Source organism: Nelumbo nucifera, chromosome 1, assembly GCF_055504915.1.
Source record: "Nelumbo nucifera cultivar China Antique chromosome 1, China Antique-T2T, whole genome shotgun sequence".
Classification (NCBI taxonomy): domain Eukaryota; kingdom Viridiplantae; phylum Streptophyta; class Magnoliopsida; order Proteales; family Nelumbonaceae; genus Nelumbo; species Nelumbo nucifera.
In genome coordinates, this window is record NC_142649.1 from 213,358,026 (window position 1) to 213,385,409 (window position 27,384).

Consider the following 27,384-nt stretch of genomic DNA (forward strand, 5'->3'; position numbering starts at 1 on the left):
TTAAAGCCGAAAACGTACCCTTATCGGCTAGAAACCCTAAATTAATTAGATTCTTGAAATCTACAAAGTACTCAGCACCATTAGCAGAAAAATATTCATAACATATGCCCAAAAACTAAAAACTATTAGGAAGTAGGAACCCTAGCGCCTGCCCTGTAAATATTAATTTAGAACTTGTTTTGTTCTATATACTCCTATCTTGATTGTTTTTTGTTCATTTTTGTGATATATGTAGAATAATCTCTTTTTACTTTTGAGTGAAAAACTGAAAATAGAATAGAATAGCTGGCTGGAACGAGGCAAGATTGTTGTAATCGACAGAAAAATATAAAGCATAAAAGGCTCCACTCAAGGCTTTGGAGAGACTTGGTGCCTGTTTGGAGGCTTTCACGCAGCAGCTTCTGGCGTTGCAAGGTAGGCCTCGTATAGAAAGCTGGTGAAAAATCTGAAAGGCCAAAATACGCTTACATGAGCTGAGAAAATGATTTTCCGGTGAAGCCGTTTCTGGTAGCTTCTCCAAAACAGTTCAGTCAATGCAGCTCAATCAACACTTTAAGCCCTTCCATGCGTGCATCCTGGAACCACCAAACCTAGCTCCAATTCACTCCCGTGCTGCCTTTTGCACAGCTCAATGCCCAAGTGATTGTCACATACCATGAAAGCATATTCAGGATCTCGTGCTCATGCTAGTTTGTCACCAAACAGACCCTAAAACTTCAAATTCTCCCTCCCTCCTTAAGCAATAGCTTGAAGTTAATATATCTCTGAATTCCAGCTGCATACTGTTCACTAATATATACACATATACATCTCATCACGTCATTTGTACAGAAGGTGCATAACCTATACAATCCAAGGACCATAGAAAAGTACTACATACACTTGTATAAAAGCTCATAAACACCAGCAGGTGTTGGGCAGCTATAGGCAATATGTTTGGAAGCTGTCTAGAAAGTAGGTAGCAGCCACCCCATGGTCCACCCAAGGAACAACCCAGCGCCAGCGAGGCTCAAACCCACTGCAAAAGCAAAAGCATACCTACAAATATCATGCTTTGATGAACCTCTATTCCTCTTTGCAGCCTTGTGCTGACCCTTCCTCAGTTGCCTAGCTTTGCACGGCATCCATGGTAAGATCATTGGGAAGAGTGTGGAGATTGGCTGGTCCTTGTTCTTGAGCTGGACACAAAGAGCCTCCAACTGCAACAGTTGGAACCACTGCTTATATGCAAACAGTTGCGAGGCTTGTTTGAAAAAGAGCTTGATGATGTGTTCCTTCTCACTGTAGGCCTTCTGGGCTGCCTTTTCAGCCTCCCTTGCCCGGGTTTGGGAGTGACGGAGTGCCTCCAACAGCTGAGCTTTGCTTGGATCACCCTCCAAGGTGTGCTTGCTCTCTGCTGGATCCTTGCTTGTTCTTTGACTGCTGGAACTACTAGAGGTAACCACAGGCACTGAGTTTCTGCTTCTGAGTAATGCAAACGAAGTACGTTGAGAAATTTATATATGCTCAACTACCAGCATTACAACGACATACACAAAATAAAGTTCTAGATAATGAACAATTGAACATATGGCTTAGTTGTTTATGAGGCACTAACTGATATCCAAACACCCTTCACCTTAACATTCTTCTCTCCAACAAAAAGAGAAAAGATCATGTGAAGATGCATTACAACAGTTATTCTTTAGATAGTTTGGGAGGAGGGGAACACTCAGAGTTTTCCAAGAGAAGAGCCAATCAGAAATCTTGACGAGTGTTATGCATGTGATAGTGGCATGCTGGATTTTAACAAACAGATTTATCAATGCAAAGAAGACATTCCAAAACACTAGTAAGAATTGATCTTTTACAAGGGGCCTAGAAGAGCTAGGAGTAGACCAAAAAGGACATGGGTTGAGGTAGTGAGAAATGATCTATGGGCCCACAATTTAACAATGGAACGGTGGAACTGGATTCATGTAGCCAGCCTGATATAGTTGGGGTGAGACTTAGATGATAATGATGATGATTTTTCAGTGAATGATATTTTGAGGACATTTCAGGAGGTTTCTAGAACATCTACTAGAACAAAGATTATTATACATGTTTAGATCCCTCCTTGTTGTGAAGCTATTTAACCGAATTTTGATGTCTGTTCTTTGGAAACCCAGGAAATTCAAAGGGAAGGGGGGGGAGGGGGGATTTCAGAGAATGAAATGGAGAATTTCTTTATGTTTATTCAGGTCAAGTGGGTTTTGGGACAATGAATAAATTACTGTAGTGGTTGAGACTTATGTACTAATTAGGTTTCCCAAGTTTGAAGGTGGAAGGAGATTGTCAAATGGTTATTGGCTGGATGAATGGTCAGGATGGGACTTGGCAGATGCGACATCTCATTAAAACATTAGAGAAGCTAGATCTCTTGTATCCAAGGTGCATATCTCATTCACTTGGACAAGGAGAACGACAAATGATGCAGCCAGTAGCTTAGCCAGGTCTGGGGTGGACAGAGGAGAGTAGGGAGCCTCTTCCACAGAAAATGGGTTGCTTTTTTATGCAAGGATCTGAAATGAAGGCATAGTCTTCAAATGAAGACTGGGTTTGGTCTCATTTTATGCCCTTTTACTAAAACCATTTCTCTCTTTTTTTTAATCAATAAATGTTTAAGTACCGATGAGAAACCCGAATAAAGTAATTCAAAAAAGAGATACTATGGATGCAAAAAAAAAAAAGCAGTGGAAACAAGCACTAAAACAATACCTGAAAGGTTCATCTAATCGGTAGAGTGAGTTCCCCACTTCATCAGATGCCAATTCTTTCTCATCCATGTTTTGTGAAGTGGGACTGCCCCATAAATAGTCAGTCAGGTTGGAGAGATTACTGTGTGATTTTTTATCTAAAGATGAGGAGAAAATTGTGTCATGGTTGAAGCACTCATGACAAGCAAATTGGCCTCTACTAACATGCATTGTCTGTGGTCGAGGGAGATCACAATTCTCAATATGCTCAAGTGACTTCTTTGCAACCAAGGAAGCTAAATCATCTTTATCCATGATTCGCCACCATGGTTCAGTCTTCTCAGCTCCTATCCAAGGGGTCTGTGAATAGGAAAAAACCTTTTCAGATTGTTTTGATATTAAGCTGGGATCCAAGTCTACTAATTCCTCATCCTGGTACCAGTAATCTCCTATGTCCTTATGTTTAAGTGGCTGTTTTTTACTATTCACAGCCTTTAGTTCACACACTCTAGTTTCTGCTTCATGTTTCATACATGTAGCAGGGACCCCAGCTTGCCACTGGGGCTCTGAAAAAGATTCAGCATTCTTGTTGCTTTCAGCATGAATACTATCTTCTTTGATAAACAGGTTGTCTGCACCAAGTATGGAGGCCTGGTTTATTTCCTCAGCTCTCAAAACTTCCAGCTCAGCCTCCGAGTCATTTAACTGCTCATACGTGAAATCCTTCTGGTATCCAAAGTTGGGTTGCAACTGGAGCCACCATTTTGTGTCAGGTGGAAGATTGGAATTTGAAGGATTCCAGTTCAGAGGCATGAAACCTGTGATTGGATGATCTGGCCCATGTGGTAAATCACCAGCTCCGACATCGACCTGTGGTTTAGATGATGAAGCTGATGGGCAACAAGCTAATTTTGGAGCTCTTTTGGCATCTTCTTGGACAAAACACCGATTAGCTGTGCGCTGCCAAGCAGCCCTTGCTTCTGCTGCTGCCATTACTCTCTTCTCTGATACATTTTACTGCAGGAAAAATTAAATACATTAAGGATAGATAAGTTATGAAATCCAAGGATTTCCTCTAAATCATATGCAAGATATATTAGCATTCATTCTTAAAGAAAACCAACCCCAGAACTATAAAGGTCCTTGTAATTGAAAAAAAAACTTGACTAGATAGTATGTTGGCGTCATGAAAATACAAATATGTACAGTACAAAATACAAGGTTGCACTTTACATATTTGTATTTGTACTCTTCCCAAACTGAGAGCCTTAAGTGTAATGATTGAATCTGTAAATTTGAACCTATCAGGGGGTGGGGGGGGGGGAGGGGGAGAGGCAAGAAGCAAGTTTACCATTTCCAGGGAAGGAGAAGCAAAACATAATGCACAAGAAAACACATTTACATTGAATTCAGGAGTTTTAACCAATTTAACAGTGCACACCCTATGATACCCACTACCCAGATACCTGTTACAAGGCAGAGAACTCACTTAGTGAGGAAGTGACTAGATTGCTCACTATTACTTGGGGCTGGGGTGTCCAGGGATGGGGGGACTTGTTGTAACTTGGAGTTCTAGAGAGAATGGACTAGGGAAGACACAAAATGGGAAAGGATCCTAGCACTAGACAAGGCACCCTTGGTAATAGAACAAGGTCCTTTGACCTAGTTGTCATGGCAACCGAAGGGGTTACCATGTCAGGAAAGGACAAGTGGGATAGTCCTACTTGAGCATTTCCTCAGACAAAAGAACATCGAGAGTACAAAGTTCATGAAGGAAACGGTCTGGAAGTTAAGGTGGTCCAGATCACACCTTGATTTGATCAAGAGACAATCCCTTGATGTGATAACTCTGGATCTGGCATGGGAAAGTATTCCGAGTGCTATTCCACATTGCTGGGAGAAAAAAGAAGCATGACATGTATCAGGTTTGGAATGAATTTACATGATAGGATTTGGATGACATGACTGGCCTACTCTAGAAAATCACAGTTGTAAACTGATAGTGGGTAGTGCAGATTCAAAGGGTGTAAATTTAAGATGAATTAGAGTAGAAAGGATTATACCCACTGTGGTTGTCTGGGCCTTATGGACTGAGAGAAATAGAAGGATTTTTGAGAATAGTCCTCATAAGAAGAGATCTCCAGGAAGACAATAGCTACTTTTTCACTCTTGGCTTTTGGTATCCAATGCTTTAGGAGATGTACTCCGGATAAAAAGACAAGTGGAAAGACTCATCACATCCTACTAGTCAACAACCATAAAAGAAATGATAATCATTTTGAATGTACAAATCAAATCTTCAACCTCATAATCACAAAATAGTAAATTCATATTGAAAATGAGTGCACCAGTATCAATTAATGGGTTCACAACCAACAACAATATCTGAACTTGAAAATCCAAATCAGCAATTACAAAACAAACCAGAGCTGAGTTCAGGCAGCACCAAACTAAATAAAGGGTGTAAAAGAAACTGCAGAAAATCTCCCTGAAACCAAAAACCCAACTGAAAAATCAGCCGCGAGTCCGTGACCATCTTGCAACCCAATTCCTAACTCACCACAATCAACGAAAGTAGCCAGTACCAAATTTCAACTTATCAATCAAAGAGTTAGAATGAAAGCAAAACCCAACTACGAAAACGCTCAATATTTACAAATTACAACACCTCCATAGAAAAATGACGGAACGGAAACCTACGTAATCCATATATAAAAGAATTTGAAAGAAAAAAGAATGAAGCTAAAAGAAAACAAAAACCATTTCACCACAAATCCATCCTTGAACCGGACTAGAGCCATAATTCGAAGCTCGAAAAAAAGTTAGAAAGTAACCGATATTAAACTCATAAACCACCGAGAGAAGGAACGTTTATACCACAAGACTGAAGAAATAAAACATAGGCTATGCAACCGATGAAAAAAAAACAATTTTTTTTTTTTCTTTCGGATCTTGAGAAAGGGAAATAAAGAATTTACCTAGTTAAGAACATTCTTCTTTCAGTGGGATTAAATGATTGAAATGGAAGGAAGGGAAGAACAAACAACCCAAATGGATCGGAACTTGCTTGACGCCAAAATCTGCTTTCAGATCCAAAGAGGAGAGGAATTCATGACGGAGAGACGGTTATGGAATGTATAGTCCTCTTACATTATCACTGTTTTTGTTTCTTTTCTCTCTATTTAAAAGACCAATTTGTCTGAGGAAATAAAACTAGCAAACAACCAAGCAAGGGGGAGGGGACCCAAACTGCTCTGCCATTCTCACGCTCAAATAAGATAAAAAAGATCTCCAACAACTCTTCCAGGAAGAAAGGATTTTGTTACGGTTTTTTTTTTTTTTTTTTTAATTTTCTAGTTGATAATCCTTTATGGTGCGTACCAGTCACGTGTAGAGCACGTGAGGAGACAGTTATTGAGGTGGTAAATGATTAAATAGGCCCTGCAGTAAGATTATAGCAAGTACCAGATTTTATCCACCGGATTGAATTTGATTATCTGTTGATGATGTTTGAAGTTAGAACATTGGTTTTGTTAACGATGACCCAGTAGCTGTAGCCAGTAGCCTGTAGGTGAGATCAAGTGATGGCCACTCGACAACTTCCCACGTGTGACTGAACGCTTTCTCCTCCGTGCGAGACCGGATCTGCTCCGCACACACGGCGCCTCACAGGCTCTTTACACGCGCATTGGGAACATCACCCATATTTATTAATTATTATTCACGAGAAATATTCATAATACACGGTGGATGTACATGTGAGGCGCCCATGGGTGAGGAGCAGATCCCGTCTTCGTCCCTGCATCCCTGTACCTTGTTCCGCCCCAAATGGGCAATGGGCCCCATCATTCGTGATCTTTGACGAAGGATAATTCAGAGAACCCTATCTGTCGAGTATTGATACCAATAACTAAGTATACGAATGGACGGCGATGAAGAGATAAAGAACATTTTAGTCTATAGAGTTTAGACAGGGGAAAAAGCGGAGACACAGCGCTCAAAGGGGTAGAGACTATTTGAAATATGGACCAGCTTGTGAGTTCAGACCCCACGTAACACGTGTGGAGAAGCCAACGGGAGCGATGAGACAGCGTAGGAGAGAAATAGACTCTCATTTATCGGCCAACCAAATGAAGAGATTAGAGATAGACTTGAGGCTTAGCACATAGAAAAGGAAACTTGGAAGACGGTTTAATGGTTCATCCACCCTCCTCTCCCTTTTGGAAATGGAGGCTTTGCCGAGTGCTAGGTTTAATCAATTACTGAGAAGTGAGAAGCCCCCCATTCTATTTGCCATTTGCCAAACAGTTTAGATTGATTACATCCTCTCTTCAGTCTCTATCTTAAAAATTAAGGGTTTTTATTATTCAGCCCATTTCAATAAATCTTAACTCCATCTTATAGGTGGGATAGATCTTAACTGTGGATTGATGTTAAATTTATGAACAGGATGCGATGTATAAGGGGGCTACTAATAAACTAGAAGGGGTTGTAATTTTCAGATTTCTGAAGTGGAGTATGGTTTACTTGTCCCTAAAACAATTAAAGGTAATTCTATAAAATTTAATACTATAATTAAATATTGACAACTTTACTTTGTATAGGTCATACTTGCCACTATGATTATCTCATGTTGCTTCTGGTTTTGGTCTTCGGCAACAGAAGAAATGAAAATGGGTGATGTACTGATGTGGTGTTCGCCACGTTTCAAATATCGACAACTTTTTGGAATGCCTGAGAATTGGAGAGTGGACACTAGGATGATCTCAACGTCTAAGTTGTTAAAATCAAAGGAGAAATTAAAATTCTTAATAAGATGAGAAAAAAAAGGTTAAAAGCAATTATGCACAGAAACAAGATTGCACTGTGCAATTACCATGGTCAGAATTCTAAGAAATCATTTACCAGATATTCAAATTTGTCCGATTTTAATTTTATGGTCGTAACTCTATAGAGATATAGCCTTCAAAAAAAAAAAAAAAAACTCTTAAGAGATATCCAGTAACCAAGACCAATTGCTTGAAGGGCGAGTCTTGAACTCTTGATAAGCCTATGCATCGTTTTGTGTAGACCTGGAAAAAGTTGACTCAATCCACGAATCTGACCCAACCCAACCTGAAAAAATAGGGTTAGGGTCTCATATTTAGCTACCTGAATGTGAGGATGACCCAACCCGTCCTAACCCGAAAAAAAACTGGGTTGTTTAATCAGAACTATTTATGCATTGTTAGAACTTTCCACTCTTTAACTTTTTCTATTTAGTCTTTACTCTTTAATTGTTAAATGTTCAAATTTTTTATTTATATTTGAAATTTTATGGTTAATTCTTTTAATTTTGGCATTTTCATTTAATTTTTTTTATTTTTTTAAAATTTCAATTATTTTTTGAATTACCTGAATTGAGTCAACCCTAACCCGAACATTTAGGGTTAGGGTCTAGCATTTGATAACCCAATCCAAAATTCAACCCAACCCAAAACCAACTCGAGATGTCTTGACCCAACCCAAACCCGGCCCACCCAACCCAATTGCCAGGTCTAGTTTTGTGCAATGTAAATAAGAGACTGGATGCCTGGATGATGGTATATTAAATACATACCCATTCAAGAGAGTTGGTACGGGTGCCTACGTTTAGAGTCTTGGGATTGGTCCAATTAGTCGTGTTTGTCAGGTGGTTGGGTTGCACCTTTCGATCCCTTCAAGAAGGTACTTAATGAGAGCGATCCTTTTATGGAACTCAGGCAGTCCATCTTGCATCCGACACTGAAATTTGCTACATTTACATTTACTTGATTCTGGTTGCATTCGACCTCGCGCTATTGTATGAAAAATCCTCTCCTTTGGCATAAGAGAATAACATCCTAACGAGTACAGATACAACCTGATTTGCCTCAGATTCTCAGTAGCATACTTTGACCTCTATGATACGTTGGACGGTCGGGGTTACTCTTCATAGCTATATCAGAATCAGAGTATTAAAATCCCAACCATGAGACGAGAAAAATACGACGGCTCTCAGGGTCTCAGCTGTCCAAATGTGCATAGGAATCGATCCCTTGCAACATATTCGATGCTAGTGCCTGGTCCTAAGATTGGTCCTCATGGTTGGACCACCAAAATCCTGTACTTTTTGTTGTTTGTTCTAAATCCTAATGGGATGCGATTTAAGAATTGACATCTTGTTTTCTATAAAAAATGAAGGATTACATATCCAATTACCATTCGGCCAAGTCCAAATCTACAAACGTTACTTTGGACCGATCCACAATAAAGACAACCCAAAATCCTAATATGTCCAACTCGACATCTTATACACATGGAATGGGCCAATCGGGCATCCATCACGGATCTCATGAAAGTACACGAAAAATAAAATACAAGAAAATTCAGAAATCAAATCCAAAAATGCGTTTTATTTTCTCTTTCAAACTATTATTGAATCCAACGAGCTATAGGTTTTCGGCTAATAAAAGTTGGGGAAGTCTGTGGGTATATGATGTAGATGCTACAAAAATCTGGGTGTTCAAGTTCTCTTCAAGTCTTAATCCACTAATCCGTTATCCGCCTATCACTAAAAAACAAAAGTTTACATCTGATGTCATTATCGGGAGATGTTTTCAATACACAGCAGAAATGTGCTGTAGAACACTGTGGGGCGCAGATCTGAAATCTACTAAAACATAAAGGGGTAGTGAGAGAGAGAAAGAGAGCATTTGTTTACCTCGTGCAAATTAGACAATAAAATCAATCATGATCCAGGGTTGGAACTTGGAACTTGGACGCCACCAGTCACCACCGTCAAACGCATCATGATTATCGTCTCACCTTTGTCAATGACTTTTGAAATGAACCAACGATGGTAGCGGCTAACCAATATTTAGACATAATAGTGTGTATTATATAGACCACATTCATGATTCAACAATCAAAATCCCAGATCAAAAGTTGGGAAGTCATCTTTGTCCACGTTTCCCTTGGGTATGATGTTGAGTTCCTCGGAATTGGAGCTCTCACTTTTATAGTGAGTAGGGCCACGAGAAGACGTGTCAGCGGTGATCAAAATTGATGAATCCAGAGCAGCAGCCTCCTTGCACTTTGGCCCATCATTCCATATGTTGTCTATACAAGGCTACACAAATCGAAACACAACATAATAACAACTTGTTAAACTAAGCAAAAGCGCCAAGATCTAAAAAAATGAGTGTGTTCTAATGAATCAAAGCTTTTATTGATGAAAGAAAGGATACGATTTCGTTATCTGTCCAGAAGTTGAGCAGGATGGGAGGTATCCAAACAAGAGATTAAATAGTAATTACCATAACAGTGACAAGTTTTGGCCTCTAAATTAAAGAAAACCAAAGCAAACGAGCACGAAATTTTGATAAGGTGATCATATTGAATAAGAATGGTAAAGCTTATTAAGGTTCGAACCTGGTTGGTATGTTCACCAAGCAAATCCTCGAGGATTCGACTCTCGCTGCAATTGGATTCTGTAAGAATTCATTTTCCGTCAGATTCTCATTCGTTTTTATTCCTTGGTAGGTGAGCAGGTTAGTTTTTTTTTTTTCGTCGGTTGGTGGACAAAGACAGGTTCTGAACCGGTGGTTTCGCAACCCACAGACTCTCACCAAGCCCAACTCCGCATATTAGCAATCAATCAAATTAAAGTAGTAAGAGTACAAAACCAACGACTAGATCATAGAGTGAAGTATCAACGTAATACTTGCCTTATGACGAAGCAAGTTCATAAAGCATGCGAAATTAAGTATTCCCACTTGAGGAATCTTGTGGCATTGACGAACTTGGTGGCCCGGAATCGTCATTCAAATCCAACACAACATTTGAAACTTGAGGCGCCATAAAAGAGGAGGCTGAGATTGTTGTACTTTCATCGGTTAACCCCGAGTAAGACTTTGGTGTCAAGGTGTTGGAAGCTGCTGTGCTGCAATAAAATAGTCAAAATAGTCCACAGGATAAATTAGTGGAATTGCAAATCATGAGTACAAGTAACAACTAGATTGACGATAGTCTCTAGTCATACCACAAGCAGAGCTGGATTTGTTAATAACTAATATTGTTCACATTGTCGGACAATTTCAAAACTCGTGATTTAGCAATATTAAATGGTTCACGTGTTCCAATACCGTGGATCCTGCAATCCAGGGTGTTTTGAGGAATTGAAGTTGTGTGAAGTAAAGCGGATCCCTGTGGATTACAGAATCCATGTATTTGGAAGTTCAAAGATCACTTAACAAGAGTAACTCATTATTAATCGGGTGATTCCTCTAAACAAGAAATCAAGCAAATGATAAGATTTAAATAAACAGTAAAGCACTATATTTTATTTGACAAACTCCATTAAGAAGTGAACTAACAAATACTTAAAATTGAAAAGCACCAACTTGGTTAACCAAATGCCAACCTAACCTGAAACGGAACATTGTACACTTTCTTTAATATGTGTTTAATGATCTTAATATTTCCAATAGAATGCATGCATCTTGAAGAGCATGTTCTTCGTACCTATCGCAATTTTAACTTTACAAACAGCCCTACTGAATTACCAATGATTAATTTAATGCAGATTGAAAGTTCTAGAAAAGTTAGAGAAAGGCAGAAGAAGAATATAGGTTGAAACACCAACTTATGAACTAAAATTCGCAATTTGAAATAGGAAAGGCAAAACTGCATTCATGTAGTGACCCCGTTTAGGTGCACTGTATAACACCAGATATTTTCTGAAATTAGGGGGGGTGCAACTGGGGCAGACCCAATCCAAGCCGGGAGAAACTGAGCCCGGAATTTTAAATGGGATGGGCTTAGATTTTTGGTCCTTGATATGGGCTGGGTCCAAAACCCTGGGCTTTTTATTTTTTGGACTGAGCCCAGGCCTAACCCTTGGGTAGTCTAAGCCCAGCCAACTACATACATGCATACATATATACAAAATATACAATTTTATATTTAATGGTTTAATTTTTTTGTGTTAAATAGGTTTAGCGATTTCTTTAATACATTGGACCTAATAAGCCCACCTGAGCCTGACTGACTAGGAATGGCAACAGGGTGGGGCACCCCCTCCCTCTCCTTGCCCTGTAGCCAGGATACCTTACCATCCCCACTCCGAGGAAACCACCTAAAAATACAACTAATTTGGGGGGTATTTTAACAATAGGATTATGGGAATTTGGGGGTATTTTATGAATTGGATTATGGAAATTTGGGTATTTTAGAAATGAGAATGAAATTATGGGATCCTAGGGTTTTAAGAAATTGGGGGAACTCATGGGTATTTTACAAATTATCATTAAACCTAGGGGTATTTTACTAATTTACCATTGGGTTCAGGGAATTATATGCAAATCCCATCCCCACCCCGTCCCTGGTTTGAGACAAATATTTTCTCTACCCCCGTTTAAGATCAAGGAAAGCCCACCCTGAATTGTGTTTGGGAAATTATATGCAAACCCCATCCCCCTGTGCTTAGGTTGGCCAAATCAAGCTTGACCTCAGACTCAGTTGGGGCTCAAGGCTCAAGCATTAGGCTCAAGCCCATTTTTGCACCTCTTTTAAATTCATGTATGTGATGGTAGTCCATGTTACAGAGTCTTCAATATATACAGCCAAACCTAAATACTATTGCAGTTTTCCGATATTGCCCAGAAGTTTCCATTTTGATACTAAAGAACTCTCAAATAATTAAAATAGAATCATTTAGTGACATATTTCAATAACAATTGAAAAACAAAAGGGCCATTACCCGATAGGTAATATTGGTCCTGGCTATCCAGGGGTCTTGGGAGGGGTGGGCTGGATACAAACCTAATCTTTGGCATATTTTATTTATGTATATTTATTGCACGAAGTGGCTGCTCTCAGCCTCCAATTTGAAACTGTTAGGTCATGTACATACCCATGCGAGAGAGCTTCTGTTTGTAATTCCCCTCTACTGTCAGGATCCATCAAGTAGATGTCCGTTGCAAAAGTTTCCTCACTTTTGTTGGTATTCATTGGGCTAGTTCTTTCTCTATTCAAATTTCTAGAGTTGCCCTCATGATCATCTACTGTGTTCCTCTTTGACAAGTTTGCCTCTTGTGCAGTTTCTGCAGGTAGCTGACACTGAAGACAAAATTGGAGTACATCTGGAGATTGTGAAGAATGTGCCTGCCCCACAGGGGTCCTGGTGGGGGCAACACCTTCCTGAGCCATTGGCTTTTTAAGAATGGATAAGATCTGGTGTGCTGCACAACCAAGAATATAGAGTACAAGCATATAAGATCCATGCAGCATTTAATAAAGATGAAAACTACGACCTATTTTGTAAAGGATTTATGAAGTAATCCAATCAAGCCATTTACATCAGAAATTGGGTTTCTGTAAGCAATAGTATAGTTAACAGACCATACATGAGGATGAATGGAAATCTTCAACACATGCAGAAGCTGAAATAATTGGATATTCTAAAATTATCTTCTAGTTGGATCCAGTGTTCTAAAAGGTGTGCCTTTGGACATGCATAAGAACAAAGATAAGCCTCATTTTGTGTGGTGCACACCTCTTGAACCTAGGTGCACCTCCCCTGGGTTGTTGCCATGTTTTGATGAATTAACCTCAAATTTGAAGTTAAATATAAATCACCATATTGTAGGGTGTACTTAAGGTGCTTAGAGTTCAAACAATTAAGGCCTTGTTTGGTGGTACTTTGTACTTCATACTTTTAATAGTACCTAAGTACAAAGCATGTGGAATACTTTTACTTTCGTATTTTTTACTTTAAAAACTGTCTGGATGAAAAAAAAAAAGAAATTAATAATGCAAATATGCAATACTCTAACCAACAACTGAGCTAATATACTTCTGAAACATTTTTATCACCTTCAAACTTCATCCCTGGATATTTTTGTGTATATAATTTTTCATTTGTTTTCTTTTTCAAAAGTGACGCCTTTGTTAAGGCTCATACATTGCCTTGAGCTCAAGCTCTAAGAACCCCTTGTACTTTAGTTGTGCTACTTGCTTTTGAAACACAGACTGGGCCACTTGAACAAGAATCTTAATAAACCAAGGAATCTTCCATGTGGCAACTTGTTTTTAGTACTAAATTCATGGGGGAGCTTTCATTCCCAAAAATACCCACGTCCAAAATAAATTCATTATTATGGGGGAATCTAAAGTGACTAAACAGTTTGCATGCCACTATGAGTCTGGTCTCTGAGACAAGGTGGGGTGTAGGATTGACATAGACTGCAGGAGCAAACACATGGCTGATCTAGAGGATCCACTAATTAATAAGCAGTCTGGATTGCCCCAAGTATTGCTCCACATGGCAGAAACGTGTACAGTACAGCCATTTATGGAGCTTCCTTAATTGATACAGTTGGGGAACCAATAATACATCCTTTTTTATTTTAATTCCTACAAGTTTATGGCCCTCTTTTTCCAGCAGGGCACATTTATATACTTTAGATGAAAGCAATCAACTTTGAATTTGCATCAGAACATAAAAGATCTTTTTGCCCCTTTCCTTTTGGTACTGAGTACATAAAGATCTAGAGGTAAGTATTTTGATAAGTTGAGTTATCCACTACCCCAAGAAGGGATAGGAATAGACCAAAAGGATATGAGTTGAAGTATAAGAAATGATTTAAGTGCTCATAATTTAACACTGGATATGAAATTAAACAGAAAGGAGTGACAAAACAGGATTCATGTAGCCAACCCCATTTAGTTAAGGCTTAGATGATGATGACGACTATTCCACTCAGTATAGAGTACTTGCAAGAGATAAGAACATGCATGAGGAGTTTTCTGACATACCAAGGATGAGAAAATGCAAAAAGGCACTCAAATTAAGCCAAGAAAACAATGCTAGAGAGATATTCTTTGAGTGACCGATCAAGTGAAATGGACAAACCATCACGTATTGCACTCCTAGGGACCTTCCCACATAGATCACGGTTGCCAACACCTGATCTGCTGGAATTATAATCTTCATCTTTCCTAGAAGAAACAATAGTTTGGAGTTCTCCTGTATATTGAAGCAACACATCTTTAGCAGGAAATAAGAAATCCATAAGGAGATATTAACAAGAAAAATACAATAAAAAGGAAAGATATAAACACATTACAGTCAATTTTAAATGAATAATATAACCATAATTGGTCATAAATGAGGACTGAAGAGCTTTGTTGTTTACCTTCCTGGAGAGGTCGTAGTTCACCAATCTCAACTACATAATTTGTCAATACAAATGCACTTCCAGTTTTCACATCTGTTGATGAGTTAAGATATTTACAGCTCAGGACTTTTCCATCTTCACTTAACAAAATAGCCTGACACACAAGAGAATTAGTAAACAAAACGCATGATAGAAGTTCATTGTACTCCTTGATACTACCTTTAACTGCCAATGCAGAAAAAAGAAAATGAAATTAGCAGAGCATGTCAAAATGGATTACTACTATGACAAAGTCATCTTATTCTGTTTGGTGCCCCACTTGTGTTGCTCAGTGCCTGTGCTAAACTCCTATTAGCTAATTGACTTGTCTAAACCACTTAGAGAGAGAGAGAGAGAGAGAGAGAGTAAAGAAACCTGTTTTCCATGGGAACTGGATTTTGAAAGTCGAAGAATCCCATCATGATACTTCTTTGCCTTTTGAGTTATTTGTGTGGTATACAAGGCATGCCACTCTGCATTAGATAACCAAGGGCATCACTTCAAAGATTGTAATAAAGCAATACCAAAGGCTGTTGATTATTTTTTTTATTTAGGTCATGCTAGTGCTTAAATTCATTTTATGTACTAAGGGGAGTATTAGTAAGTCAACTTTAAGAGATTTATTGTGGACAAGAAAGGAAACATATAGATATTCTAGAAATTAATAACATCGGTTATTGTATGTAGAGGTAACTTAACTGTCTAAAAGTAAGCTTGTTGATTGGATTATCAATGATAGACATTCAGGACATCAGAATTCAATGATAAATTAGTTCCACAGCCAACATAAATGAAACCTCGCAGTGATAACATTGTAAAAAGGGCCATTACCCAATGTTGGTACTAGCTATCAGGATTTTGGGAGGGAGGGACTGGATACAGAACTAACCTTCAAAACATTTTTGCATGAAATGGCCATTCTCAAAGTTGAACATACGTTTCACTATTAACCTAAATCTCAACTCAACGCGGCCTTAACTCCAACTTGATGTAGGACAAGTAAGTTCTACAGGAACTAGGTGGACTTTGAACCTTGACTGATTGCAGGTTTACAACTTGTTGCAATGTAAAGACATGGCATAAAATTATGAAGCGGTGGCTTTGAATTCCATGCATAGCATATATAGCAAGAAATAAATAATTGAACATTTTGCAACCATTTTCTTCCTTATAGGTTGATAACTATCAGGTCTTCTGAAGTTGGACTCAGCTCCATGCTGGGTGATCCTCATTTCTGATCATAGTAAAGATATATAAAGCACACATACCTTCTTCCAATAGGGACTTCCCATATGGATTTTCCCACAACCAACAAACCTCTATAAATAATTCTCCATAGATTCCAAGAATTGACACGGACATGACAATGCTGCCCCTGGTTTAGCTATCCAGCAACTGCTGTTGCATCAAAGTCTGCATTGGCAATCCATTTGCATCAAGAATAGGTAGCCCTTGATTTGGGCACCCAGCAATGACTATTACATTGAACTCCCCCTTGGCATCCACATCATGAACTGATAAATTATGGTATTCTTTTTTTTTTTATTATTATTGCAATTCCAGGCCTATGGAGAACAAAAAACCAAATTGGCTGATCATCTAGCCTATGTTACTAGATTTTTTTGTAATGGTTTCTTTGCAAAGTTGCAGCTAATGATTTTTGTACATTATTTTCTTGTATGACATTTGATGAATGATTTTCAAAACCTAAAGTGATTTAGGAATCCTAGAAGTAATTCCTAGCCTCCAAGATTTTCTTTCTTTCTGTACGAGGAGTTCATGAGACGGAAACCTCTAGTGTGCCTCAGAGGCATCACTGCTTCCAGCATGTGCCCCTGGGCATTTTAAGGGTGCCTTCAGGAAAATGTCCCCCACACCTTTTAAAAAATTGAGAGAAACTTCTTCAAATCATCCCCATCAAACCTTGGGGAAAACCAGGTTTGATTCAATCATGTCTCAAAGCCCTTTTAGTTTAAATGTTCTTTACTTTACCTCCTAAACACTTCCTTAAAACAATTTGAAGAAATCCAATTTCAATATTAAGATATTGATTTTTTTTCTTCTTTCTCTAGAAATTTCAGCCCTAAATTGACTTTCATAGTTGTCAAGGTGTCAACCAGGTGACTAGTCGCCCTTGGCTGGGTGTGCCGCCTAAACACTTTGCTTATAGCAACCATGCACCTGCCTAGGCAACTAAAATGACAAGGCGGACACCTTATTACAATACCATCCATGTTGCTACATCTTACTAATATGAGTGTTACTACATTCTATCATATACTATATATCATTTATACTTTGTTTTAAAGTTTTACTATTGAAATATAAAAGATCCAAAGGTTTTGAGAAGAGAAAAAGAAAAAAGAATAGAAATATAAAGAAGTGATTGTTTTTTCAAGTTCAACTCTCTCTCTCTCTTACATTAAATAAAACAGCAGCTCCACCTTTGTTCTTTTTCTCCTTTATTGCTCTTTGTCTTTATCATATAATTTTTTTTTTTGTTTTTTGATAAGTAAAAGAAAAAATTATATTAAAGGGAAAACAGAAAAGGAATACAACCGAATCAGGTGTTAAGATAACACCCCACAAGCCCCCCTACAAGACCTCCAACCCATTCTAAAACAAAGCAAACATACAAAAGGCAAGTTCAATAGGCAACACTTATCCTTCATTCGCACAAAATGTCAGTGGAGCACAATTACTCTTCAATCTCTCCAAACTTTTCACAGCTTCCTTCCTCCTCCCAATTTTCTCCTTCAAGAGCATCTGCCAGTCTCCACGCATTTTCTTCACTCCTCTTCCTTTCAAAGGCTTCCAAAGCTTTCCTAACAATACTTTCCCCTCACAAAAAGAAAAGGCCTAGCGACTTTTTCCATTTCCACTTCTCTATCTACTAAGCTCTTCAAATCCACACTTCCTCTTTTTTTCTTCTCCTCCATCTCCTCATTTGAAGAGGACTCAATATTCTTATTTTCAATTGGACACTCCAACCTCTCTTCCAAACCAAACTTTGTCAGATGCTTATCTTAGGACGTTGCTGAAAGAATCAAGTTCCTGTCTTCAACCTGCAAAGGTTGATTCTCCGCTTAGGTGATCTCCATAACTCGGCTGAAAGTTTCCGGAGCCTCTGCTTCATGTGAAGCCTTCGAGATCAACAATTTTGGCTTACCTCCTTTTCTAAGGTAAACCCTTTTATAGTGTTTTGTTGGTCCTGCCCCTATCAAACCCTCTTCAGATGAGAGAAAACTTTAGTAACATGAATAATGTGAAAATTGCTTGAACATCGATTCTTCTTTTGTCTCCCCACCTCACCAACCAGCTCCTCTTCACCCCAAATCTAAACCAAGCTTTCCGACCACCACTTCCTTACAAGAAGAGAAATAATCCGATGCCGATTTATCCAAAGAGGTCAAACTTCTACATCGTTTGCTCTAATATTCTCAGGTTCAACTCAACTTTCAGAAACCTCCAAACTACCAACTCTATCAACCTCCTTCCCCACCAACCCTTTCCCCCAATCAAACTCCACCACTTTTTGTCCCTCACCAGAACCAAACACTCTAGGCGTTAACGAAGCTTGACTGGCACCACAAGTCAGAGAAAAGTCTCCCTTCTGAATAGCTAGGCTGCCAACCTCCTCAACAGATTATAACCTTCTTTAGTTGCTAATTTGATATGAAATTTCTCTATTAAATACTTATTATATTAGTATCATTTTTGAAAGTATTGAAACTAGTACAATTGAAATACTATTGTCCTAGATATGCTGATTTACCATGTTTTGGGAGTAAATAAAACTAGAAAACTAGGAAAAACTTAGTTTTTTTACTTTATGAAGTGATCCACAAGGAGAAAAACAACAAAATGTGAACTATTAGAGATTAAAAATCAAATGCATTACCACTGGCACGACTGGCCAGATATAGAAAAGATGAAAACAACCTCAAGTATTTAAATAATATTAATGAAAGAAACAATTAAAATAATAAGCATAATATGTAATAGATTTGATGGAATAAAAGCTTTATAGAACTAACCTCTTACAATACATTGTTCAGTATTAAGATGACTTTGTGTTGATGCACCATCTTTCAGCTCAGTATTTCCATTGTCTGTCAATGGAAATGTCATTGCACAAATATTAGATTTTAACATGGCAATCATATCAATAATGCATAAGTAGTAAATATTCAACCAACCTACCTTTTAGCACTTTAAAAGCAGATAAAAAATATCACATAGTTCACCATTATGCAAACCTATATTTAGCTTGATAGAAATAAAGGTACCAGTTGAAGACGAATTATGTCTAGCCTTTTCTCTATGCAGTATCCATTTATCTACTTTGCTATCTCTTTCTTTGAGATTTAAGCCTTTTGGAGGCTTATGGCTCCATTCTGGATCTCCAATGTCAACCAGATAGGCATCAAAGACTAGTTTTTCACCAGGTCGAACCACTTCATCCTTCTTCAGGAATCTACTGTCTAAGAGCCTCCTGCTGGCATCATATAGCATGACCTGAATGTGGACCAAAAAGAAATAAATAGAACACTATTTATCCCTTGGAAAAAAACCCTTAAACAAATCTGAAATTTTAAGCTAATATAAAATCAAGGTTAAAGTCAGGCATCATTAAGGACTGGTTGGGTTACTAATAAAAGAACAGTGGACAGTGATAGAATCAATGAAAGAGTCTGTTTCTTGATATGCTTAGAAGACCATAGGATAGGGATCCAAGTCAACACAAACACCTTAGTAGATAGTGGAAGTTTCTAATAATTTACTGGTTAGATACTACTCATGCAAATTGTGTTATTCAAATCAGAATAATGAAGGAAGCTAATGAAATTAATATGGAATGTAGTTATAGAAACTATCAAGTGGCATTTTTAAACATGTTCAATCTTTTGAAAAATGTATGGTACCATCTAAGTAAGAATCATTAAAGGAAAAGTAAATTAAATTAGTTGGATAAAAAATGGTGAAATTTAAATGAACTGACCAATATGGTTAATGTATATAAGATAAGAAGATAGAGAGATAATGCATATCAACCTGCTGCTGTTGGGAACCACAAACAGTAAGCTGTATAATCCCATCATGATACTTCTTCGCCTTTTGAGTTATTTGTGTAGTGTAAAGTGCTTGAAATTCTATATCCAAAAGTACAAAGTATTAATAACCATAAAAGGAACAAAACCAAACACACCCAAGATGAAAGGACTGAGAGAGAAAGAGAGAAAGAGAGATACAAAAAACAGAATAAAGGGAAACTGGATAAAAGGTCACCAGGCTAAAAATGTATTATAGATTAAAGGGTGTGATCTCCCATATTATCTCCTCAATTGGCACATATACAACATCCATATATAAGAAAATTGCTTAGCAGATACATTCAGAACTCCATTACATGAAATTTTGGTTTTGCCTTGTGAAAACAGCAGTTCACCTTGTGTACACACATTCTGTATAATTTGCTTTAAGTGAACTTCTGTATGCACCTAGGTGCAGTGGTGCACCTTAAACCCAGGTGAGGGTTTGGCATCTTAACATCAAAAACATACTCATAAAGTTGCATATTTAATCTCTCAATCCACCTCTTGATGATATTATAACCCACAAACAATAATATGATATTGTAATTATACACAGATCACATCTGGCAGATTAGGTCCCAATCAATCATGATTCAAACTTTGAAGTATCGATATGCTTAATACTGACTTTTCAGTTTCAACCATCTAAAACCATGGATACTCCCTTATTTTTATTTTTATTTTATTTTTTTCAGTTTCAATAGTTCAAGGGTGGATATATTAGGAGAGTTTCTAACATTTAAACCCAACAGAAACCTCCTAAATCTTTGTATTTAGCATTTATGTGATCCTGAAAACTGATACATATCATACGATATGTATCAATACTTTGAACCAAGGCCCTAATCACTCACTCAACCATGAAAAGACCAAGATCTGATCTTTTACATCCTTTAACACTTAAATATGCTTAACAATAAAAAATGATAGTGAGAATCTTAATCTCATTTGTCATGCTGGCAGTGCATAAATGAGTACTTGTCCTAATAAGAACGCCCTTGCAAAAATCAATAATACAAAGAACAATGAATGCACTAGATACAGCTGCAATTGCTAATAGACTAACCTCTGATAATGTTTAGTCTCATATTTGGGCAATTGGGTGGTGTCTCACTATTTCCTGTATTAGTCTTTCTGTTTTCTGCAGCGCAAGGAATTCAATTGCGTGAAAGCAAACTAGTTTGACTTGTAACTTCAAGAATAAATAAGCATGTAGAAACCGTTAAAAAACAGAAAAAAAAATGACCAGATACCAACAAAAGTAGGCTTTCTAGCTTTTTGACCATGTAACATCCATGTCATTCCAATTGGTTTCTTATATCTTCCTTGGTCATTATTAAAATTCACCAGAGGCTCATGGTTTCCTTCAGGATCCCCAATGTCAACGAGATGAGCATCAAATGTCAGTGTTTCACCAGATCCAATTACTTCATCCTTCTTCAAGAATCTGGTCTGTAAGAGCTTCCCACCATCATCATAAAGTGTGATCTGAAAATATAGAGACCTCACCACCACAATCAGGAAAAAAAAGGAAAAAGGAAACTGAAAAAAAAAAACGAAAATACAGGAAAAGGCATAAGTAAATATTGTCTTCCTTAGATTTTGAAGGTTAACAATTAAGAGAAACAGACAAATGAGTTGCAATTTACATACACCACTCAAACAAGCACATTTCAGTAATTGAAGTTTTCTTCCCGTTTCCAATGACGACAACTGTTCGAATTTAAATAAATCGTTCTAATGGCAACAGAAAGTAGGGAAGACCATAAGGTCCTAAAGTTACTGCGTTGTTGATCAACAAACGGCACAACATCATAGTAAAGCCCCTAGCCGTGATATCCCGGAAATTATTCAGACTCATTTTCCATCTTATCCAGATATTCGGGAGAATGAATACGCGGTAGATGACCAGTAACGCATCCATGCATCCATGCATACGAGATTAGATAATAAGATGCCTCGTTCCTCAATATAAAATAATTATAAAAACATTTTTTAGGCGAAAATCATCAGAGCGTTTGTACCTTGTCGAGCGAGCTATAAAACTCTAAAACACCATCCTGGTATACTTTCCTCTTCTGCTTGATGTGTTTTGTGTAGGTCACGGTCCATCTCTTCACATCTCCCATGCTCACAAATCGGTGATATGAAGGGAGCTTTAATTAACAAAATTCCAAAAACCTGAGATGAATTAACATAATTTTTGAATTGAATATCAGATACGTGGCTGCAAAAAATAAGGAAATGGAGGGGAAATGAAAGAAAATGAACAAGCGTGAATGCAGAGAACGGAGAAATCGAACTCTAGTTACAGTGGTTTCGCTAAATGGAGCTCGTGTACAGATTGTGGGATTATTGGAAGTGTAGTAGGAGACAAAGACCTAGATAATGAAGTCGAATATCAGAAACCGATATCAAGGGGATGAAATGCGAGGCATCCATCGCTGCGCTAATGTTTCTTCAGCTTCAGTGTCATTCCTTCCGCGTACGGGTGAATATGGCGGGAAATATTGAAAATGCCATGACCGAAGTTAGAAGTATTCAAGGATGACAACGGGTTGAAAACCTACCAACCCGTGCCCTCCTCGAAATCAAACCGCAGCGGGTTGGATTTTCATAATCCAAACCCGTGTGCAGGGTGGGGGAGGGCCGGGAGGCAGGGATGAGCAAAAAAAATCGAAAAATCGAAGCGAATAGAAAATTTTGATTAATTGAATCAAACGGTTCAGTAATTTAAAAAACGGAGAAATAATATGCATTCATACTCGCCTTGAATTGGTACCTATCTCAAATGTACTTTTAACTTACAAATTCTGACATAGGGGTATGGGCCATTCTCCCTTCAAAAAAAGGTAAATTACAAATACGCCTTGTATTATGACCTTGAGACAAAAACCCCCTTCCGTTAGTTTTCATTGAAATTCGCTGTTGCAATATTTTTTAATCCCCATATTATTACTATAATAAAGACAATTGGTTGAAAAACACTCTTCATCTTCCCCATTTCATGACGACGGTAATCCCTTCTACCTCAAATTCATTCGCATTTCTCTCTCTCTCTCTCCCCCCCACCCCCCAATTTCTCTTCTTCCCCTTCCCCTTTCTCTCCTCCCCTTTCTCTTCTCTTTCACTAACGCCCAAGCTACAGCAGCCCAATTCCAGGACCGCGAGCAAGAAGGTGATTCTCCTGTGACTGAAGTTGAGGTAGTGATCTGCTGTCACCAACCGTTTCTCAGCAGCAAAGTCGACACCTGGGGTTGGGGTAGTGAGGAAATAGCAGTGAGGATGTATGGATTTGCAGTGATCAAAAGCGTTGTGGTGGCCAATCTGTCAATCAGCTTTCTGGTGTTCTTCCTCTATAGCTGGCCAATCTCAGTAGCCTCTCCAAGCTCTACCTTTCCAATAACGCCTTAACCGGTGAGCTACACCCACATCTGTTCTCCAACTGGACAAGACTAACCAACCTTGATCTCCAATACAATAATCTCACTGGGATAATACCTAGGGAGATTACCCTCCTCACAAGTCTAAGAGAGCTAGTCCTCATGAATAATTAGATATCTGGTTCAACCCCATCAGAAATAGGAGATGTCAATAACTTGGAGAAACTGCTTTTACGGGGGAACAACCTTATAGGCACTATCCCTCTGTCTTTGGGCAATTTGACCAAGCTAACCCACTTGTTCCTTGATCTAAATCATCTCTTTGGATCAATCCCTCCCACCACAGGCACTTGGAGAAGTTTAATTGATTTGCGCCTCAACAGAAATCGATTATCTGGGATAGTACCTCAAGAAATAGGAAACCTTTCCTTGTTGACCGTTTTCCACATGAATTACAACTTCTCTGGCCACTTATCACAACAACTTTGCAAAAATGGTTTGCTTGTGAATTTCACTACAGCAAGCAACAATTTCACAGGCCCCATACCAAAGGGCTTGAAAAACTGCCCAACCTTGTATAGATTCCGACTCGAAGGAAACCAACTCACAGGAAGTATAGACCCCGACCTTGGAGTGTATCCAAACCTTGATTATATTGACCTAAGCAACAATAAGTTGAATGGGGAGCTCTCACCGAGTTGGGGAAGGTGTCAGAACCTGACTGCAATAAAACTTGCCGAAAACAATATTCAGGGTACTATACCAGTTGAGCTTGGCCAGTGTAAAACTTGCCAGAAACAATATCCAGGGTACTATGCCGGAAACTCAAGTCTCAACATGCTATTACATAATCGTATTCATGAATCTGAAATCCGAAACAGAGAAAATACAAATAATGAAGTAATGAACAAGAATCACTTATTTACTAATAACATTAATAAGCAAATCTCATGAACAAGCAACGATCCCGGCAGTCCATAAAATAATCAGAAGATGTCTAATGCAGCTTCGGGAGGGCCAGAAGAGAAAAAGAATAGAGACGAGCAGAGGACCACGCCGGAGATAGGCAGAGCAAAGCCGTGGACCGCAACACTTTTGATCATTGCAAATCCATACATCCCCACTGCTATTTCGAGAAACGGTTGGTGACAGCAGATCATTACCTCAACTTCAATCTTAGGAGAATCGCCTACTTGCTCACGGCCCTGGAATTGGGCTGTTGTTGAAAGCAACCTGGGCGTAAATGAAAGAGAAGAGAAATGGGAGGAGAGAAAGGGGAAGGGGAAGAAGAGAACTCGGGGGAGAGAGAGAAATACGAAGGAGGGATTACCTCCGTTACTGTTCGTGTATCGTGTGAGGTCGGGAAAGATGAATAGTGTTTTTCTCCCAATTGTCCTTATTACAAGGGTAGTATGGGGATTAAAAAATATTGTAATGACGGATTTCAACGGAAAGCTAACAAAGGGGGTCTTTGTCTCACGGTCATAGTATATGGGGTTCTTTGTAATTTACCCTTAAAAAAATGAAAGGTATTAGTTTGGTTCCAGTTAATGTATAATATATAATATTATTTATTATTTAAAATATAATATTTTATATACATTTCTAGTTTTTATTATATATTTATATAATTTTTATAGTGCATACTATAAATATAAAAAACCAAAAAAAAAACAACAAATTGAACTGACGGTTAACTGACCCGGTCAACTGTTAATTAATCAGTTTTGGTTTGATTTCGGTTACCAATTTTCCAGAAATTGGTGATACCGGTTCGATTTCAAAAATAGGCCCACGATGTTAGAGTTTGGTCTAAGTTTGTAAACCTAGGAAAAAGGAGAGACTAACAGTAGGTTTGTAGCTTGTGGGTGTGTCCAATGGAGAGATCGACACCCTAAGAAAGATATTTATATTAAATTATAAAATGACCAAATTGTCCTTAGTGTACAAGATAAAATAAAATACAGTAAGAGGTAAAAATACAAAAATAGCCTCCTCGGCTAACTCGAGTGTCCAGACAACCAGCCTAATCAGCATCGACATAGGCATTAAGGCTGGTAGATGAAGAGGAGGAGAAGTGGAAGCCATGAGATACGGTTCCCTTCAGATACCTAATAATTCGATGGACTACATACATGTGGGGTTGTCACGGAGATGACACAAATTGGCTTACTATATGGGCTACATATGATATATCCGGCTGAGTCATCGTGAGATATATTAAGCTGTCTACCAATTGTCGGTAAAGAGTAGGATCTTCAAGAGAAGAACCATCATCCTTGCTTAGTTTCAAATTAACCTCTAAGGGAGTATCAACAATCTTGGAGTCACTGAGATTAGCCATTTTGACAAGATCCATTGCATACTTATGCTGATTAACAAAATAGTCATGGGAATTACGACTCACCTCAAGTCCCAAGAAGTAAGTTAAAGGGCCCAAATCCTTCATCTTAAAGGAGTCACTAAAGAGTTATTTCAGATCAGTGGTCCCTTCTACATCATTCCATATAATGATTATATCATCAACATATAGGAGAAGAAGAGTTACACCCTAATTCCGATGTAAGGTGAAAAGTGAATGATCAGAAGAGCTTTGGATAAATTTAGCATTAGTGATCACAGATCTGAATTTCTCAAACCGAGCCCTATTTCAGGCCATACAATGACTTCTTGAGATGACAAATAAGCTGAGGATCTGTACCATATCCAGGGGTGGTTTCATGCAAACAGTTTCCTTCAAATCCTCATATAGGAATGCATTCTTCACATCCATCTGATGAATTGTACAATATTTAACTACAAAGATGGCTAACAAAAGTTTGACCATAGTCATCTTGGCTACAAGAGCAAAGGTCTCTCCTCATAGTCTATCCAATATTCCTCTTTATAGCCTTAAGCAACAAGTCTAGCCTTATACCTATCTAGACTCCATTTGACTTCAACTTTACTGAGTAAACCCAGTGGCTCCCAATGAGAGGTTTCAGGAGAAGCTTTAACCAAATCCTAGGTGTCATTCTCAAAAAGGGCTTGGATCTCAGAGTCCATGGAATCTTTCCAATGTGGAATTTCTATAGCTTGTTGATAAGTCTTGGGAATATCTATGGTGAATAAAATAACAAAAAAGGAACTATGGTTTAAGCAATAACCATAGTGGTCAGGAGGGCGGGAAATTCTAAAAGAACGGCGCAAAGTGGGTGCAGTGGGTTCAGGTGGTGGATTAGGAGAACTTCCAAGAATGGATGGTGTAACTGGATCAACAACTGATGTTGGAGAAGACAAAAGGGGCATAGGAGTTGATGTAGACTTTTGTCTTTTGAAGTAGGTCTGAAGTTGCTGCATGGGTGATGTCAAAGCATTTGAAAGATCTATCGAATCAAAGCTATGCAATAAAAAAACAGAAGGAGCATGAAATTTAACAATATGCTCATAATAAAGGAATCCCTTGTGGTCACGACTGTACCCCACAAAGGCACATACAACTGCCTGTACAGTCAACTTGGTGCGTTCATGGGATGGAAGATGAGCGAAGCAAACACAATAAAAAACTTTGAGCAATGATAGGTTTGGAGGTTTGTGAAAAAGGGACTGGAAGGGAGAAGTGTGATTTAGAACAGATGATGGAAGAAGATTTATTAGATACACAGCAGTGCTGGCCGCCTCTACCCAAAACCAAGAAGGAACATGAAAATCTTGCAAAAGGGTCCAAACTACACTTAGGATGTGTCTATTCTTTCATTCTACTATTCCATTTTGTTGAGGAGTACTAAGACAGGATTTTTGGGATTTGATTTCCTGTTGTTTCAAATAAGCCTGAAAATCCCCATCAAAGTACTCTCCCTTTGAATCGGATCATAGGACATGTTTTTCCTTAACATAAGCTTGAAATAGTTTGTATATATAACAAACTTTAGATTTCTTGTGGAGAAAATAAATCCAAGTGAAACGAGGTAGTGATCAATGAAAGTAACAA

General features: G+C 38.3%; 2 protein-coding genes across 9 annotated transcripts; both read right to left on the bottom strand.

The window, feature by feature from the left end:
- Positions 1 to 739: 739 nt before the first annotated feature.
- Positions 740 to 6,014, bottom strand: LOC104604754 (uncharacterized). Of its 3 annotated transcripts, XM_010269267.3 has the most exons (4): positions 5,696 to 6,010; positions 4,781 to 4,958; positions 2,740 to 3,734; positions 740 to 1,464 (listed from the first exon to the last, which is right to left on the bottom strand). In XM_010269267.3, the coding sequence occupies exons 3-4, from the start codon at positions 3,708 to 3,710 to the stop codon at positions 948 to 950; spliced, it is 1,488 nt and encodes a 495-aa protein (XP_010267569.1). In that variant the 5' UTR covers positions 3,711 to 3,734; positions 4,781 to 4,958; positions 5,696 to 6,010; the 3' UTR covers positions 740 to 947. The 3 variants fall into 3 exon arrangements, with proteins under 3 accessions (XP_010267569.1, XP_010267568.1, XP_019054551.1); XM_010269266.3 differs by lacking the exon at positions 4,781 to 4,958 and having other exon boundaries at positions 5,696 to 6,014; XM_019199006.2 differs by lacking the exon at positions 4,781 to 4,958 and having other exon boundaries at positions 740 to 1,458; positions 5,696 to 6,011.
- Positions 6,015 to 9,110: 3,096 nt separating this feature from the next.
- LOC104604753 (uncharacterized) lies at positions 9,111 to 24,772 on the bottom strand. 6 transcript variants are annotated; one of them, XM_010269264.3, is made up of 15 exons: positions 22,413 to 24,767; positions 22,056 to 22,212; positions 21,285 to 21,519; positions 21,098 to 21,172; positions 19,991 to 20,088; positions 19,195 to 19,453; positions 18,973 to 19,047; positions 15,311 to 15,408; positions 14,915 to 15,050; positions 14,632 to 14,745; positions 12,631 to 12,958; positions 10,445 to 10,659; positions 10,149 to 10,207; positions 9,439 to 9,846; positions 9,111 to 9,288 (listed from the first exon to the last, which is right to left on the bottom strand). In XM_010269264.3, exons 2-12 carry the CDS (start codon positions 22,158 to 22,160, stop codon positions 10,479 to 10,481), a joined length of 1,704 nt encoding a protein of 567 aa, XP_010267566.1. In that variant the 5' UTR covers positions 22,161 to 22,212; positions 22,413 to 24,767; the 3' UTR covers positions 9,111 to 9,288; positions 9,439 to 9,846; positions 10,149 to 10,207; positions 10,445 to 10,478. The 6 variants fall into 6 exon arrangements, with proteins under 6 accessions (XP_010267566.1, XP_010267564.1, XP_010267565.1 ...); XM_010269262.3 differs by having other exon boundaries at positions 9,111 to 9,846; XM_010269263.3 differs by having other exon boundaries at positions 9,111 to 9,846; positions 22,344 to 24,767.
- Between the last annotated feature and the right edge of the window lie 2,612 nt (positions 24,773 to 27,384).

Excerpts from the sequence above, each read along its gene's own strand:
- LOC104604753 (XM_010269264.3), bottom strand. The coding sequence starts at position 22,160 with ATGGGAGATGTGAAGAGATGGACCGTGACCTACACAAAACACATCAAG. Across the intron at positions 15,409-18,972 it reads TGAACAATGTATTGTAAGAG|AGTGGCATGCCTTGTATACC; the intron begins GTTAGTTCTATA and ends TATCTAATGCAG. Across the intron at positions 14,746-14,914 it reads ACTACGACCTCTCCAGGAAG|GAGAACTCCAAACTATTGTT; the intron begins GTAAACAACAAA and ends TTCAATATACAG.
- LOC104604754 (XM_010269266.3), bottom strand. The coding sequence starts at position 3,710 with ATGGCAGCAGCAGAAGCAAGGGCTGCTTGGCAGCGCACAGCTAATCGG. Across the intron at positions 1,465-2,739 it reads CGATTAGATGAACCTTTCAG|AAGCAGAAACTCAGTGCCTG; the intron begins GTATTGTTTTAG and ends TGCATTACTCAG.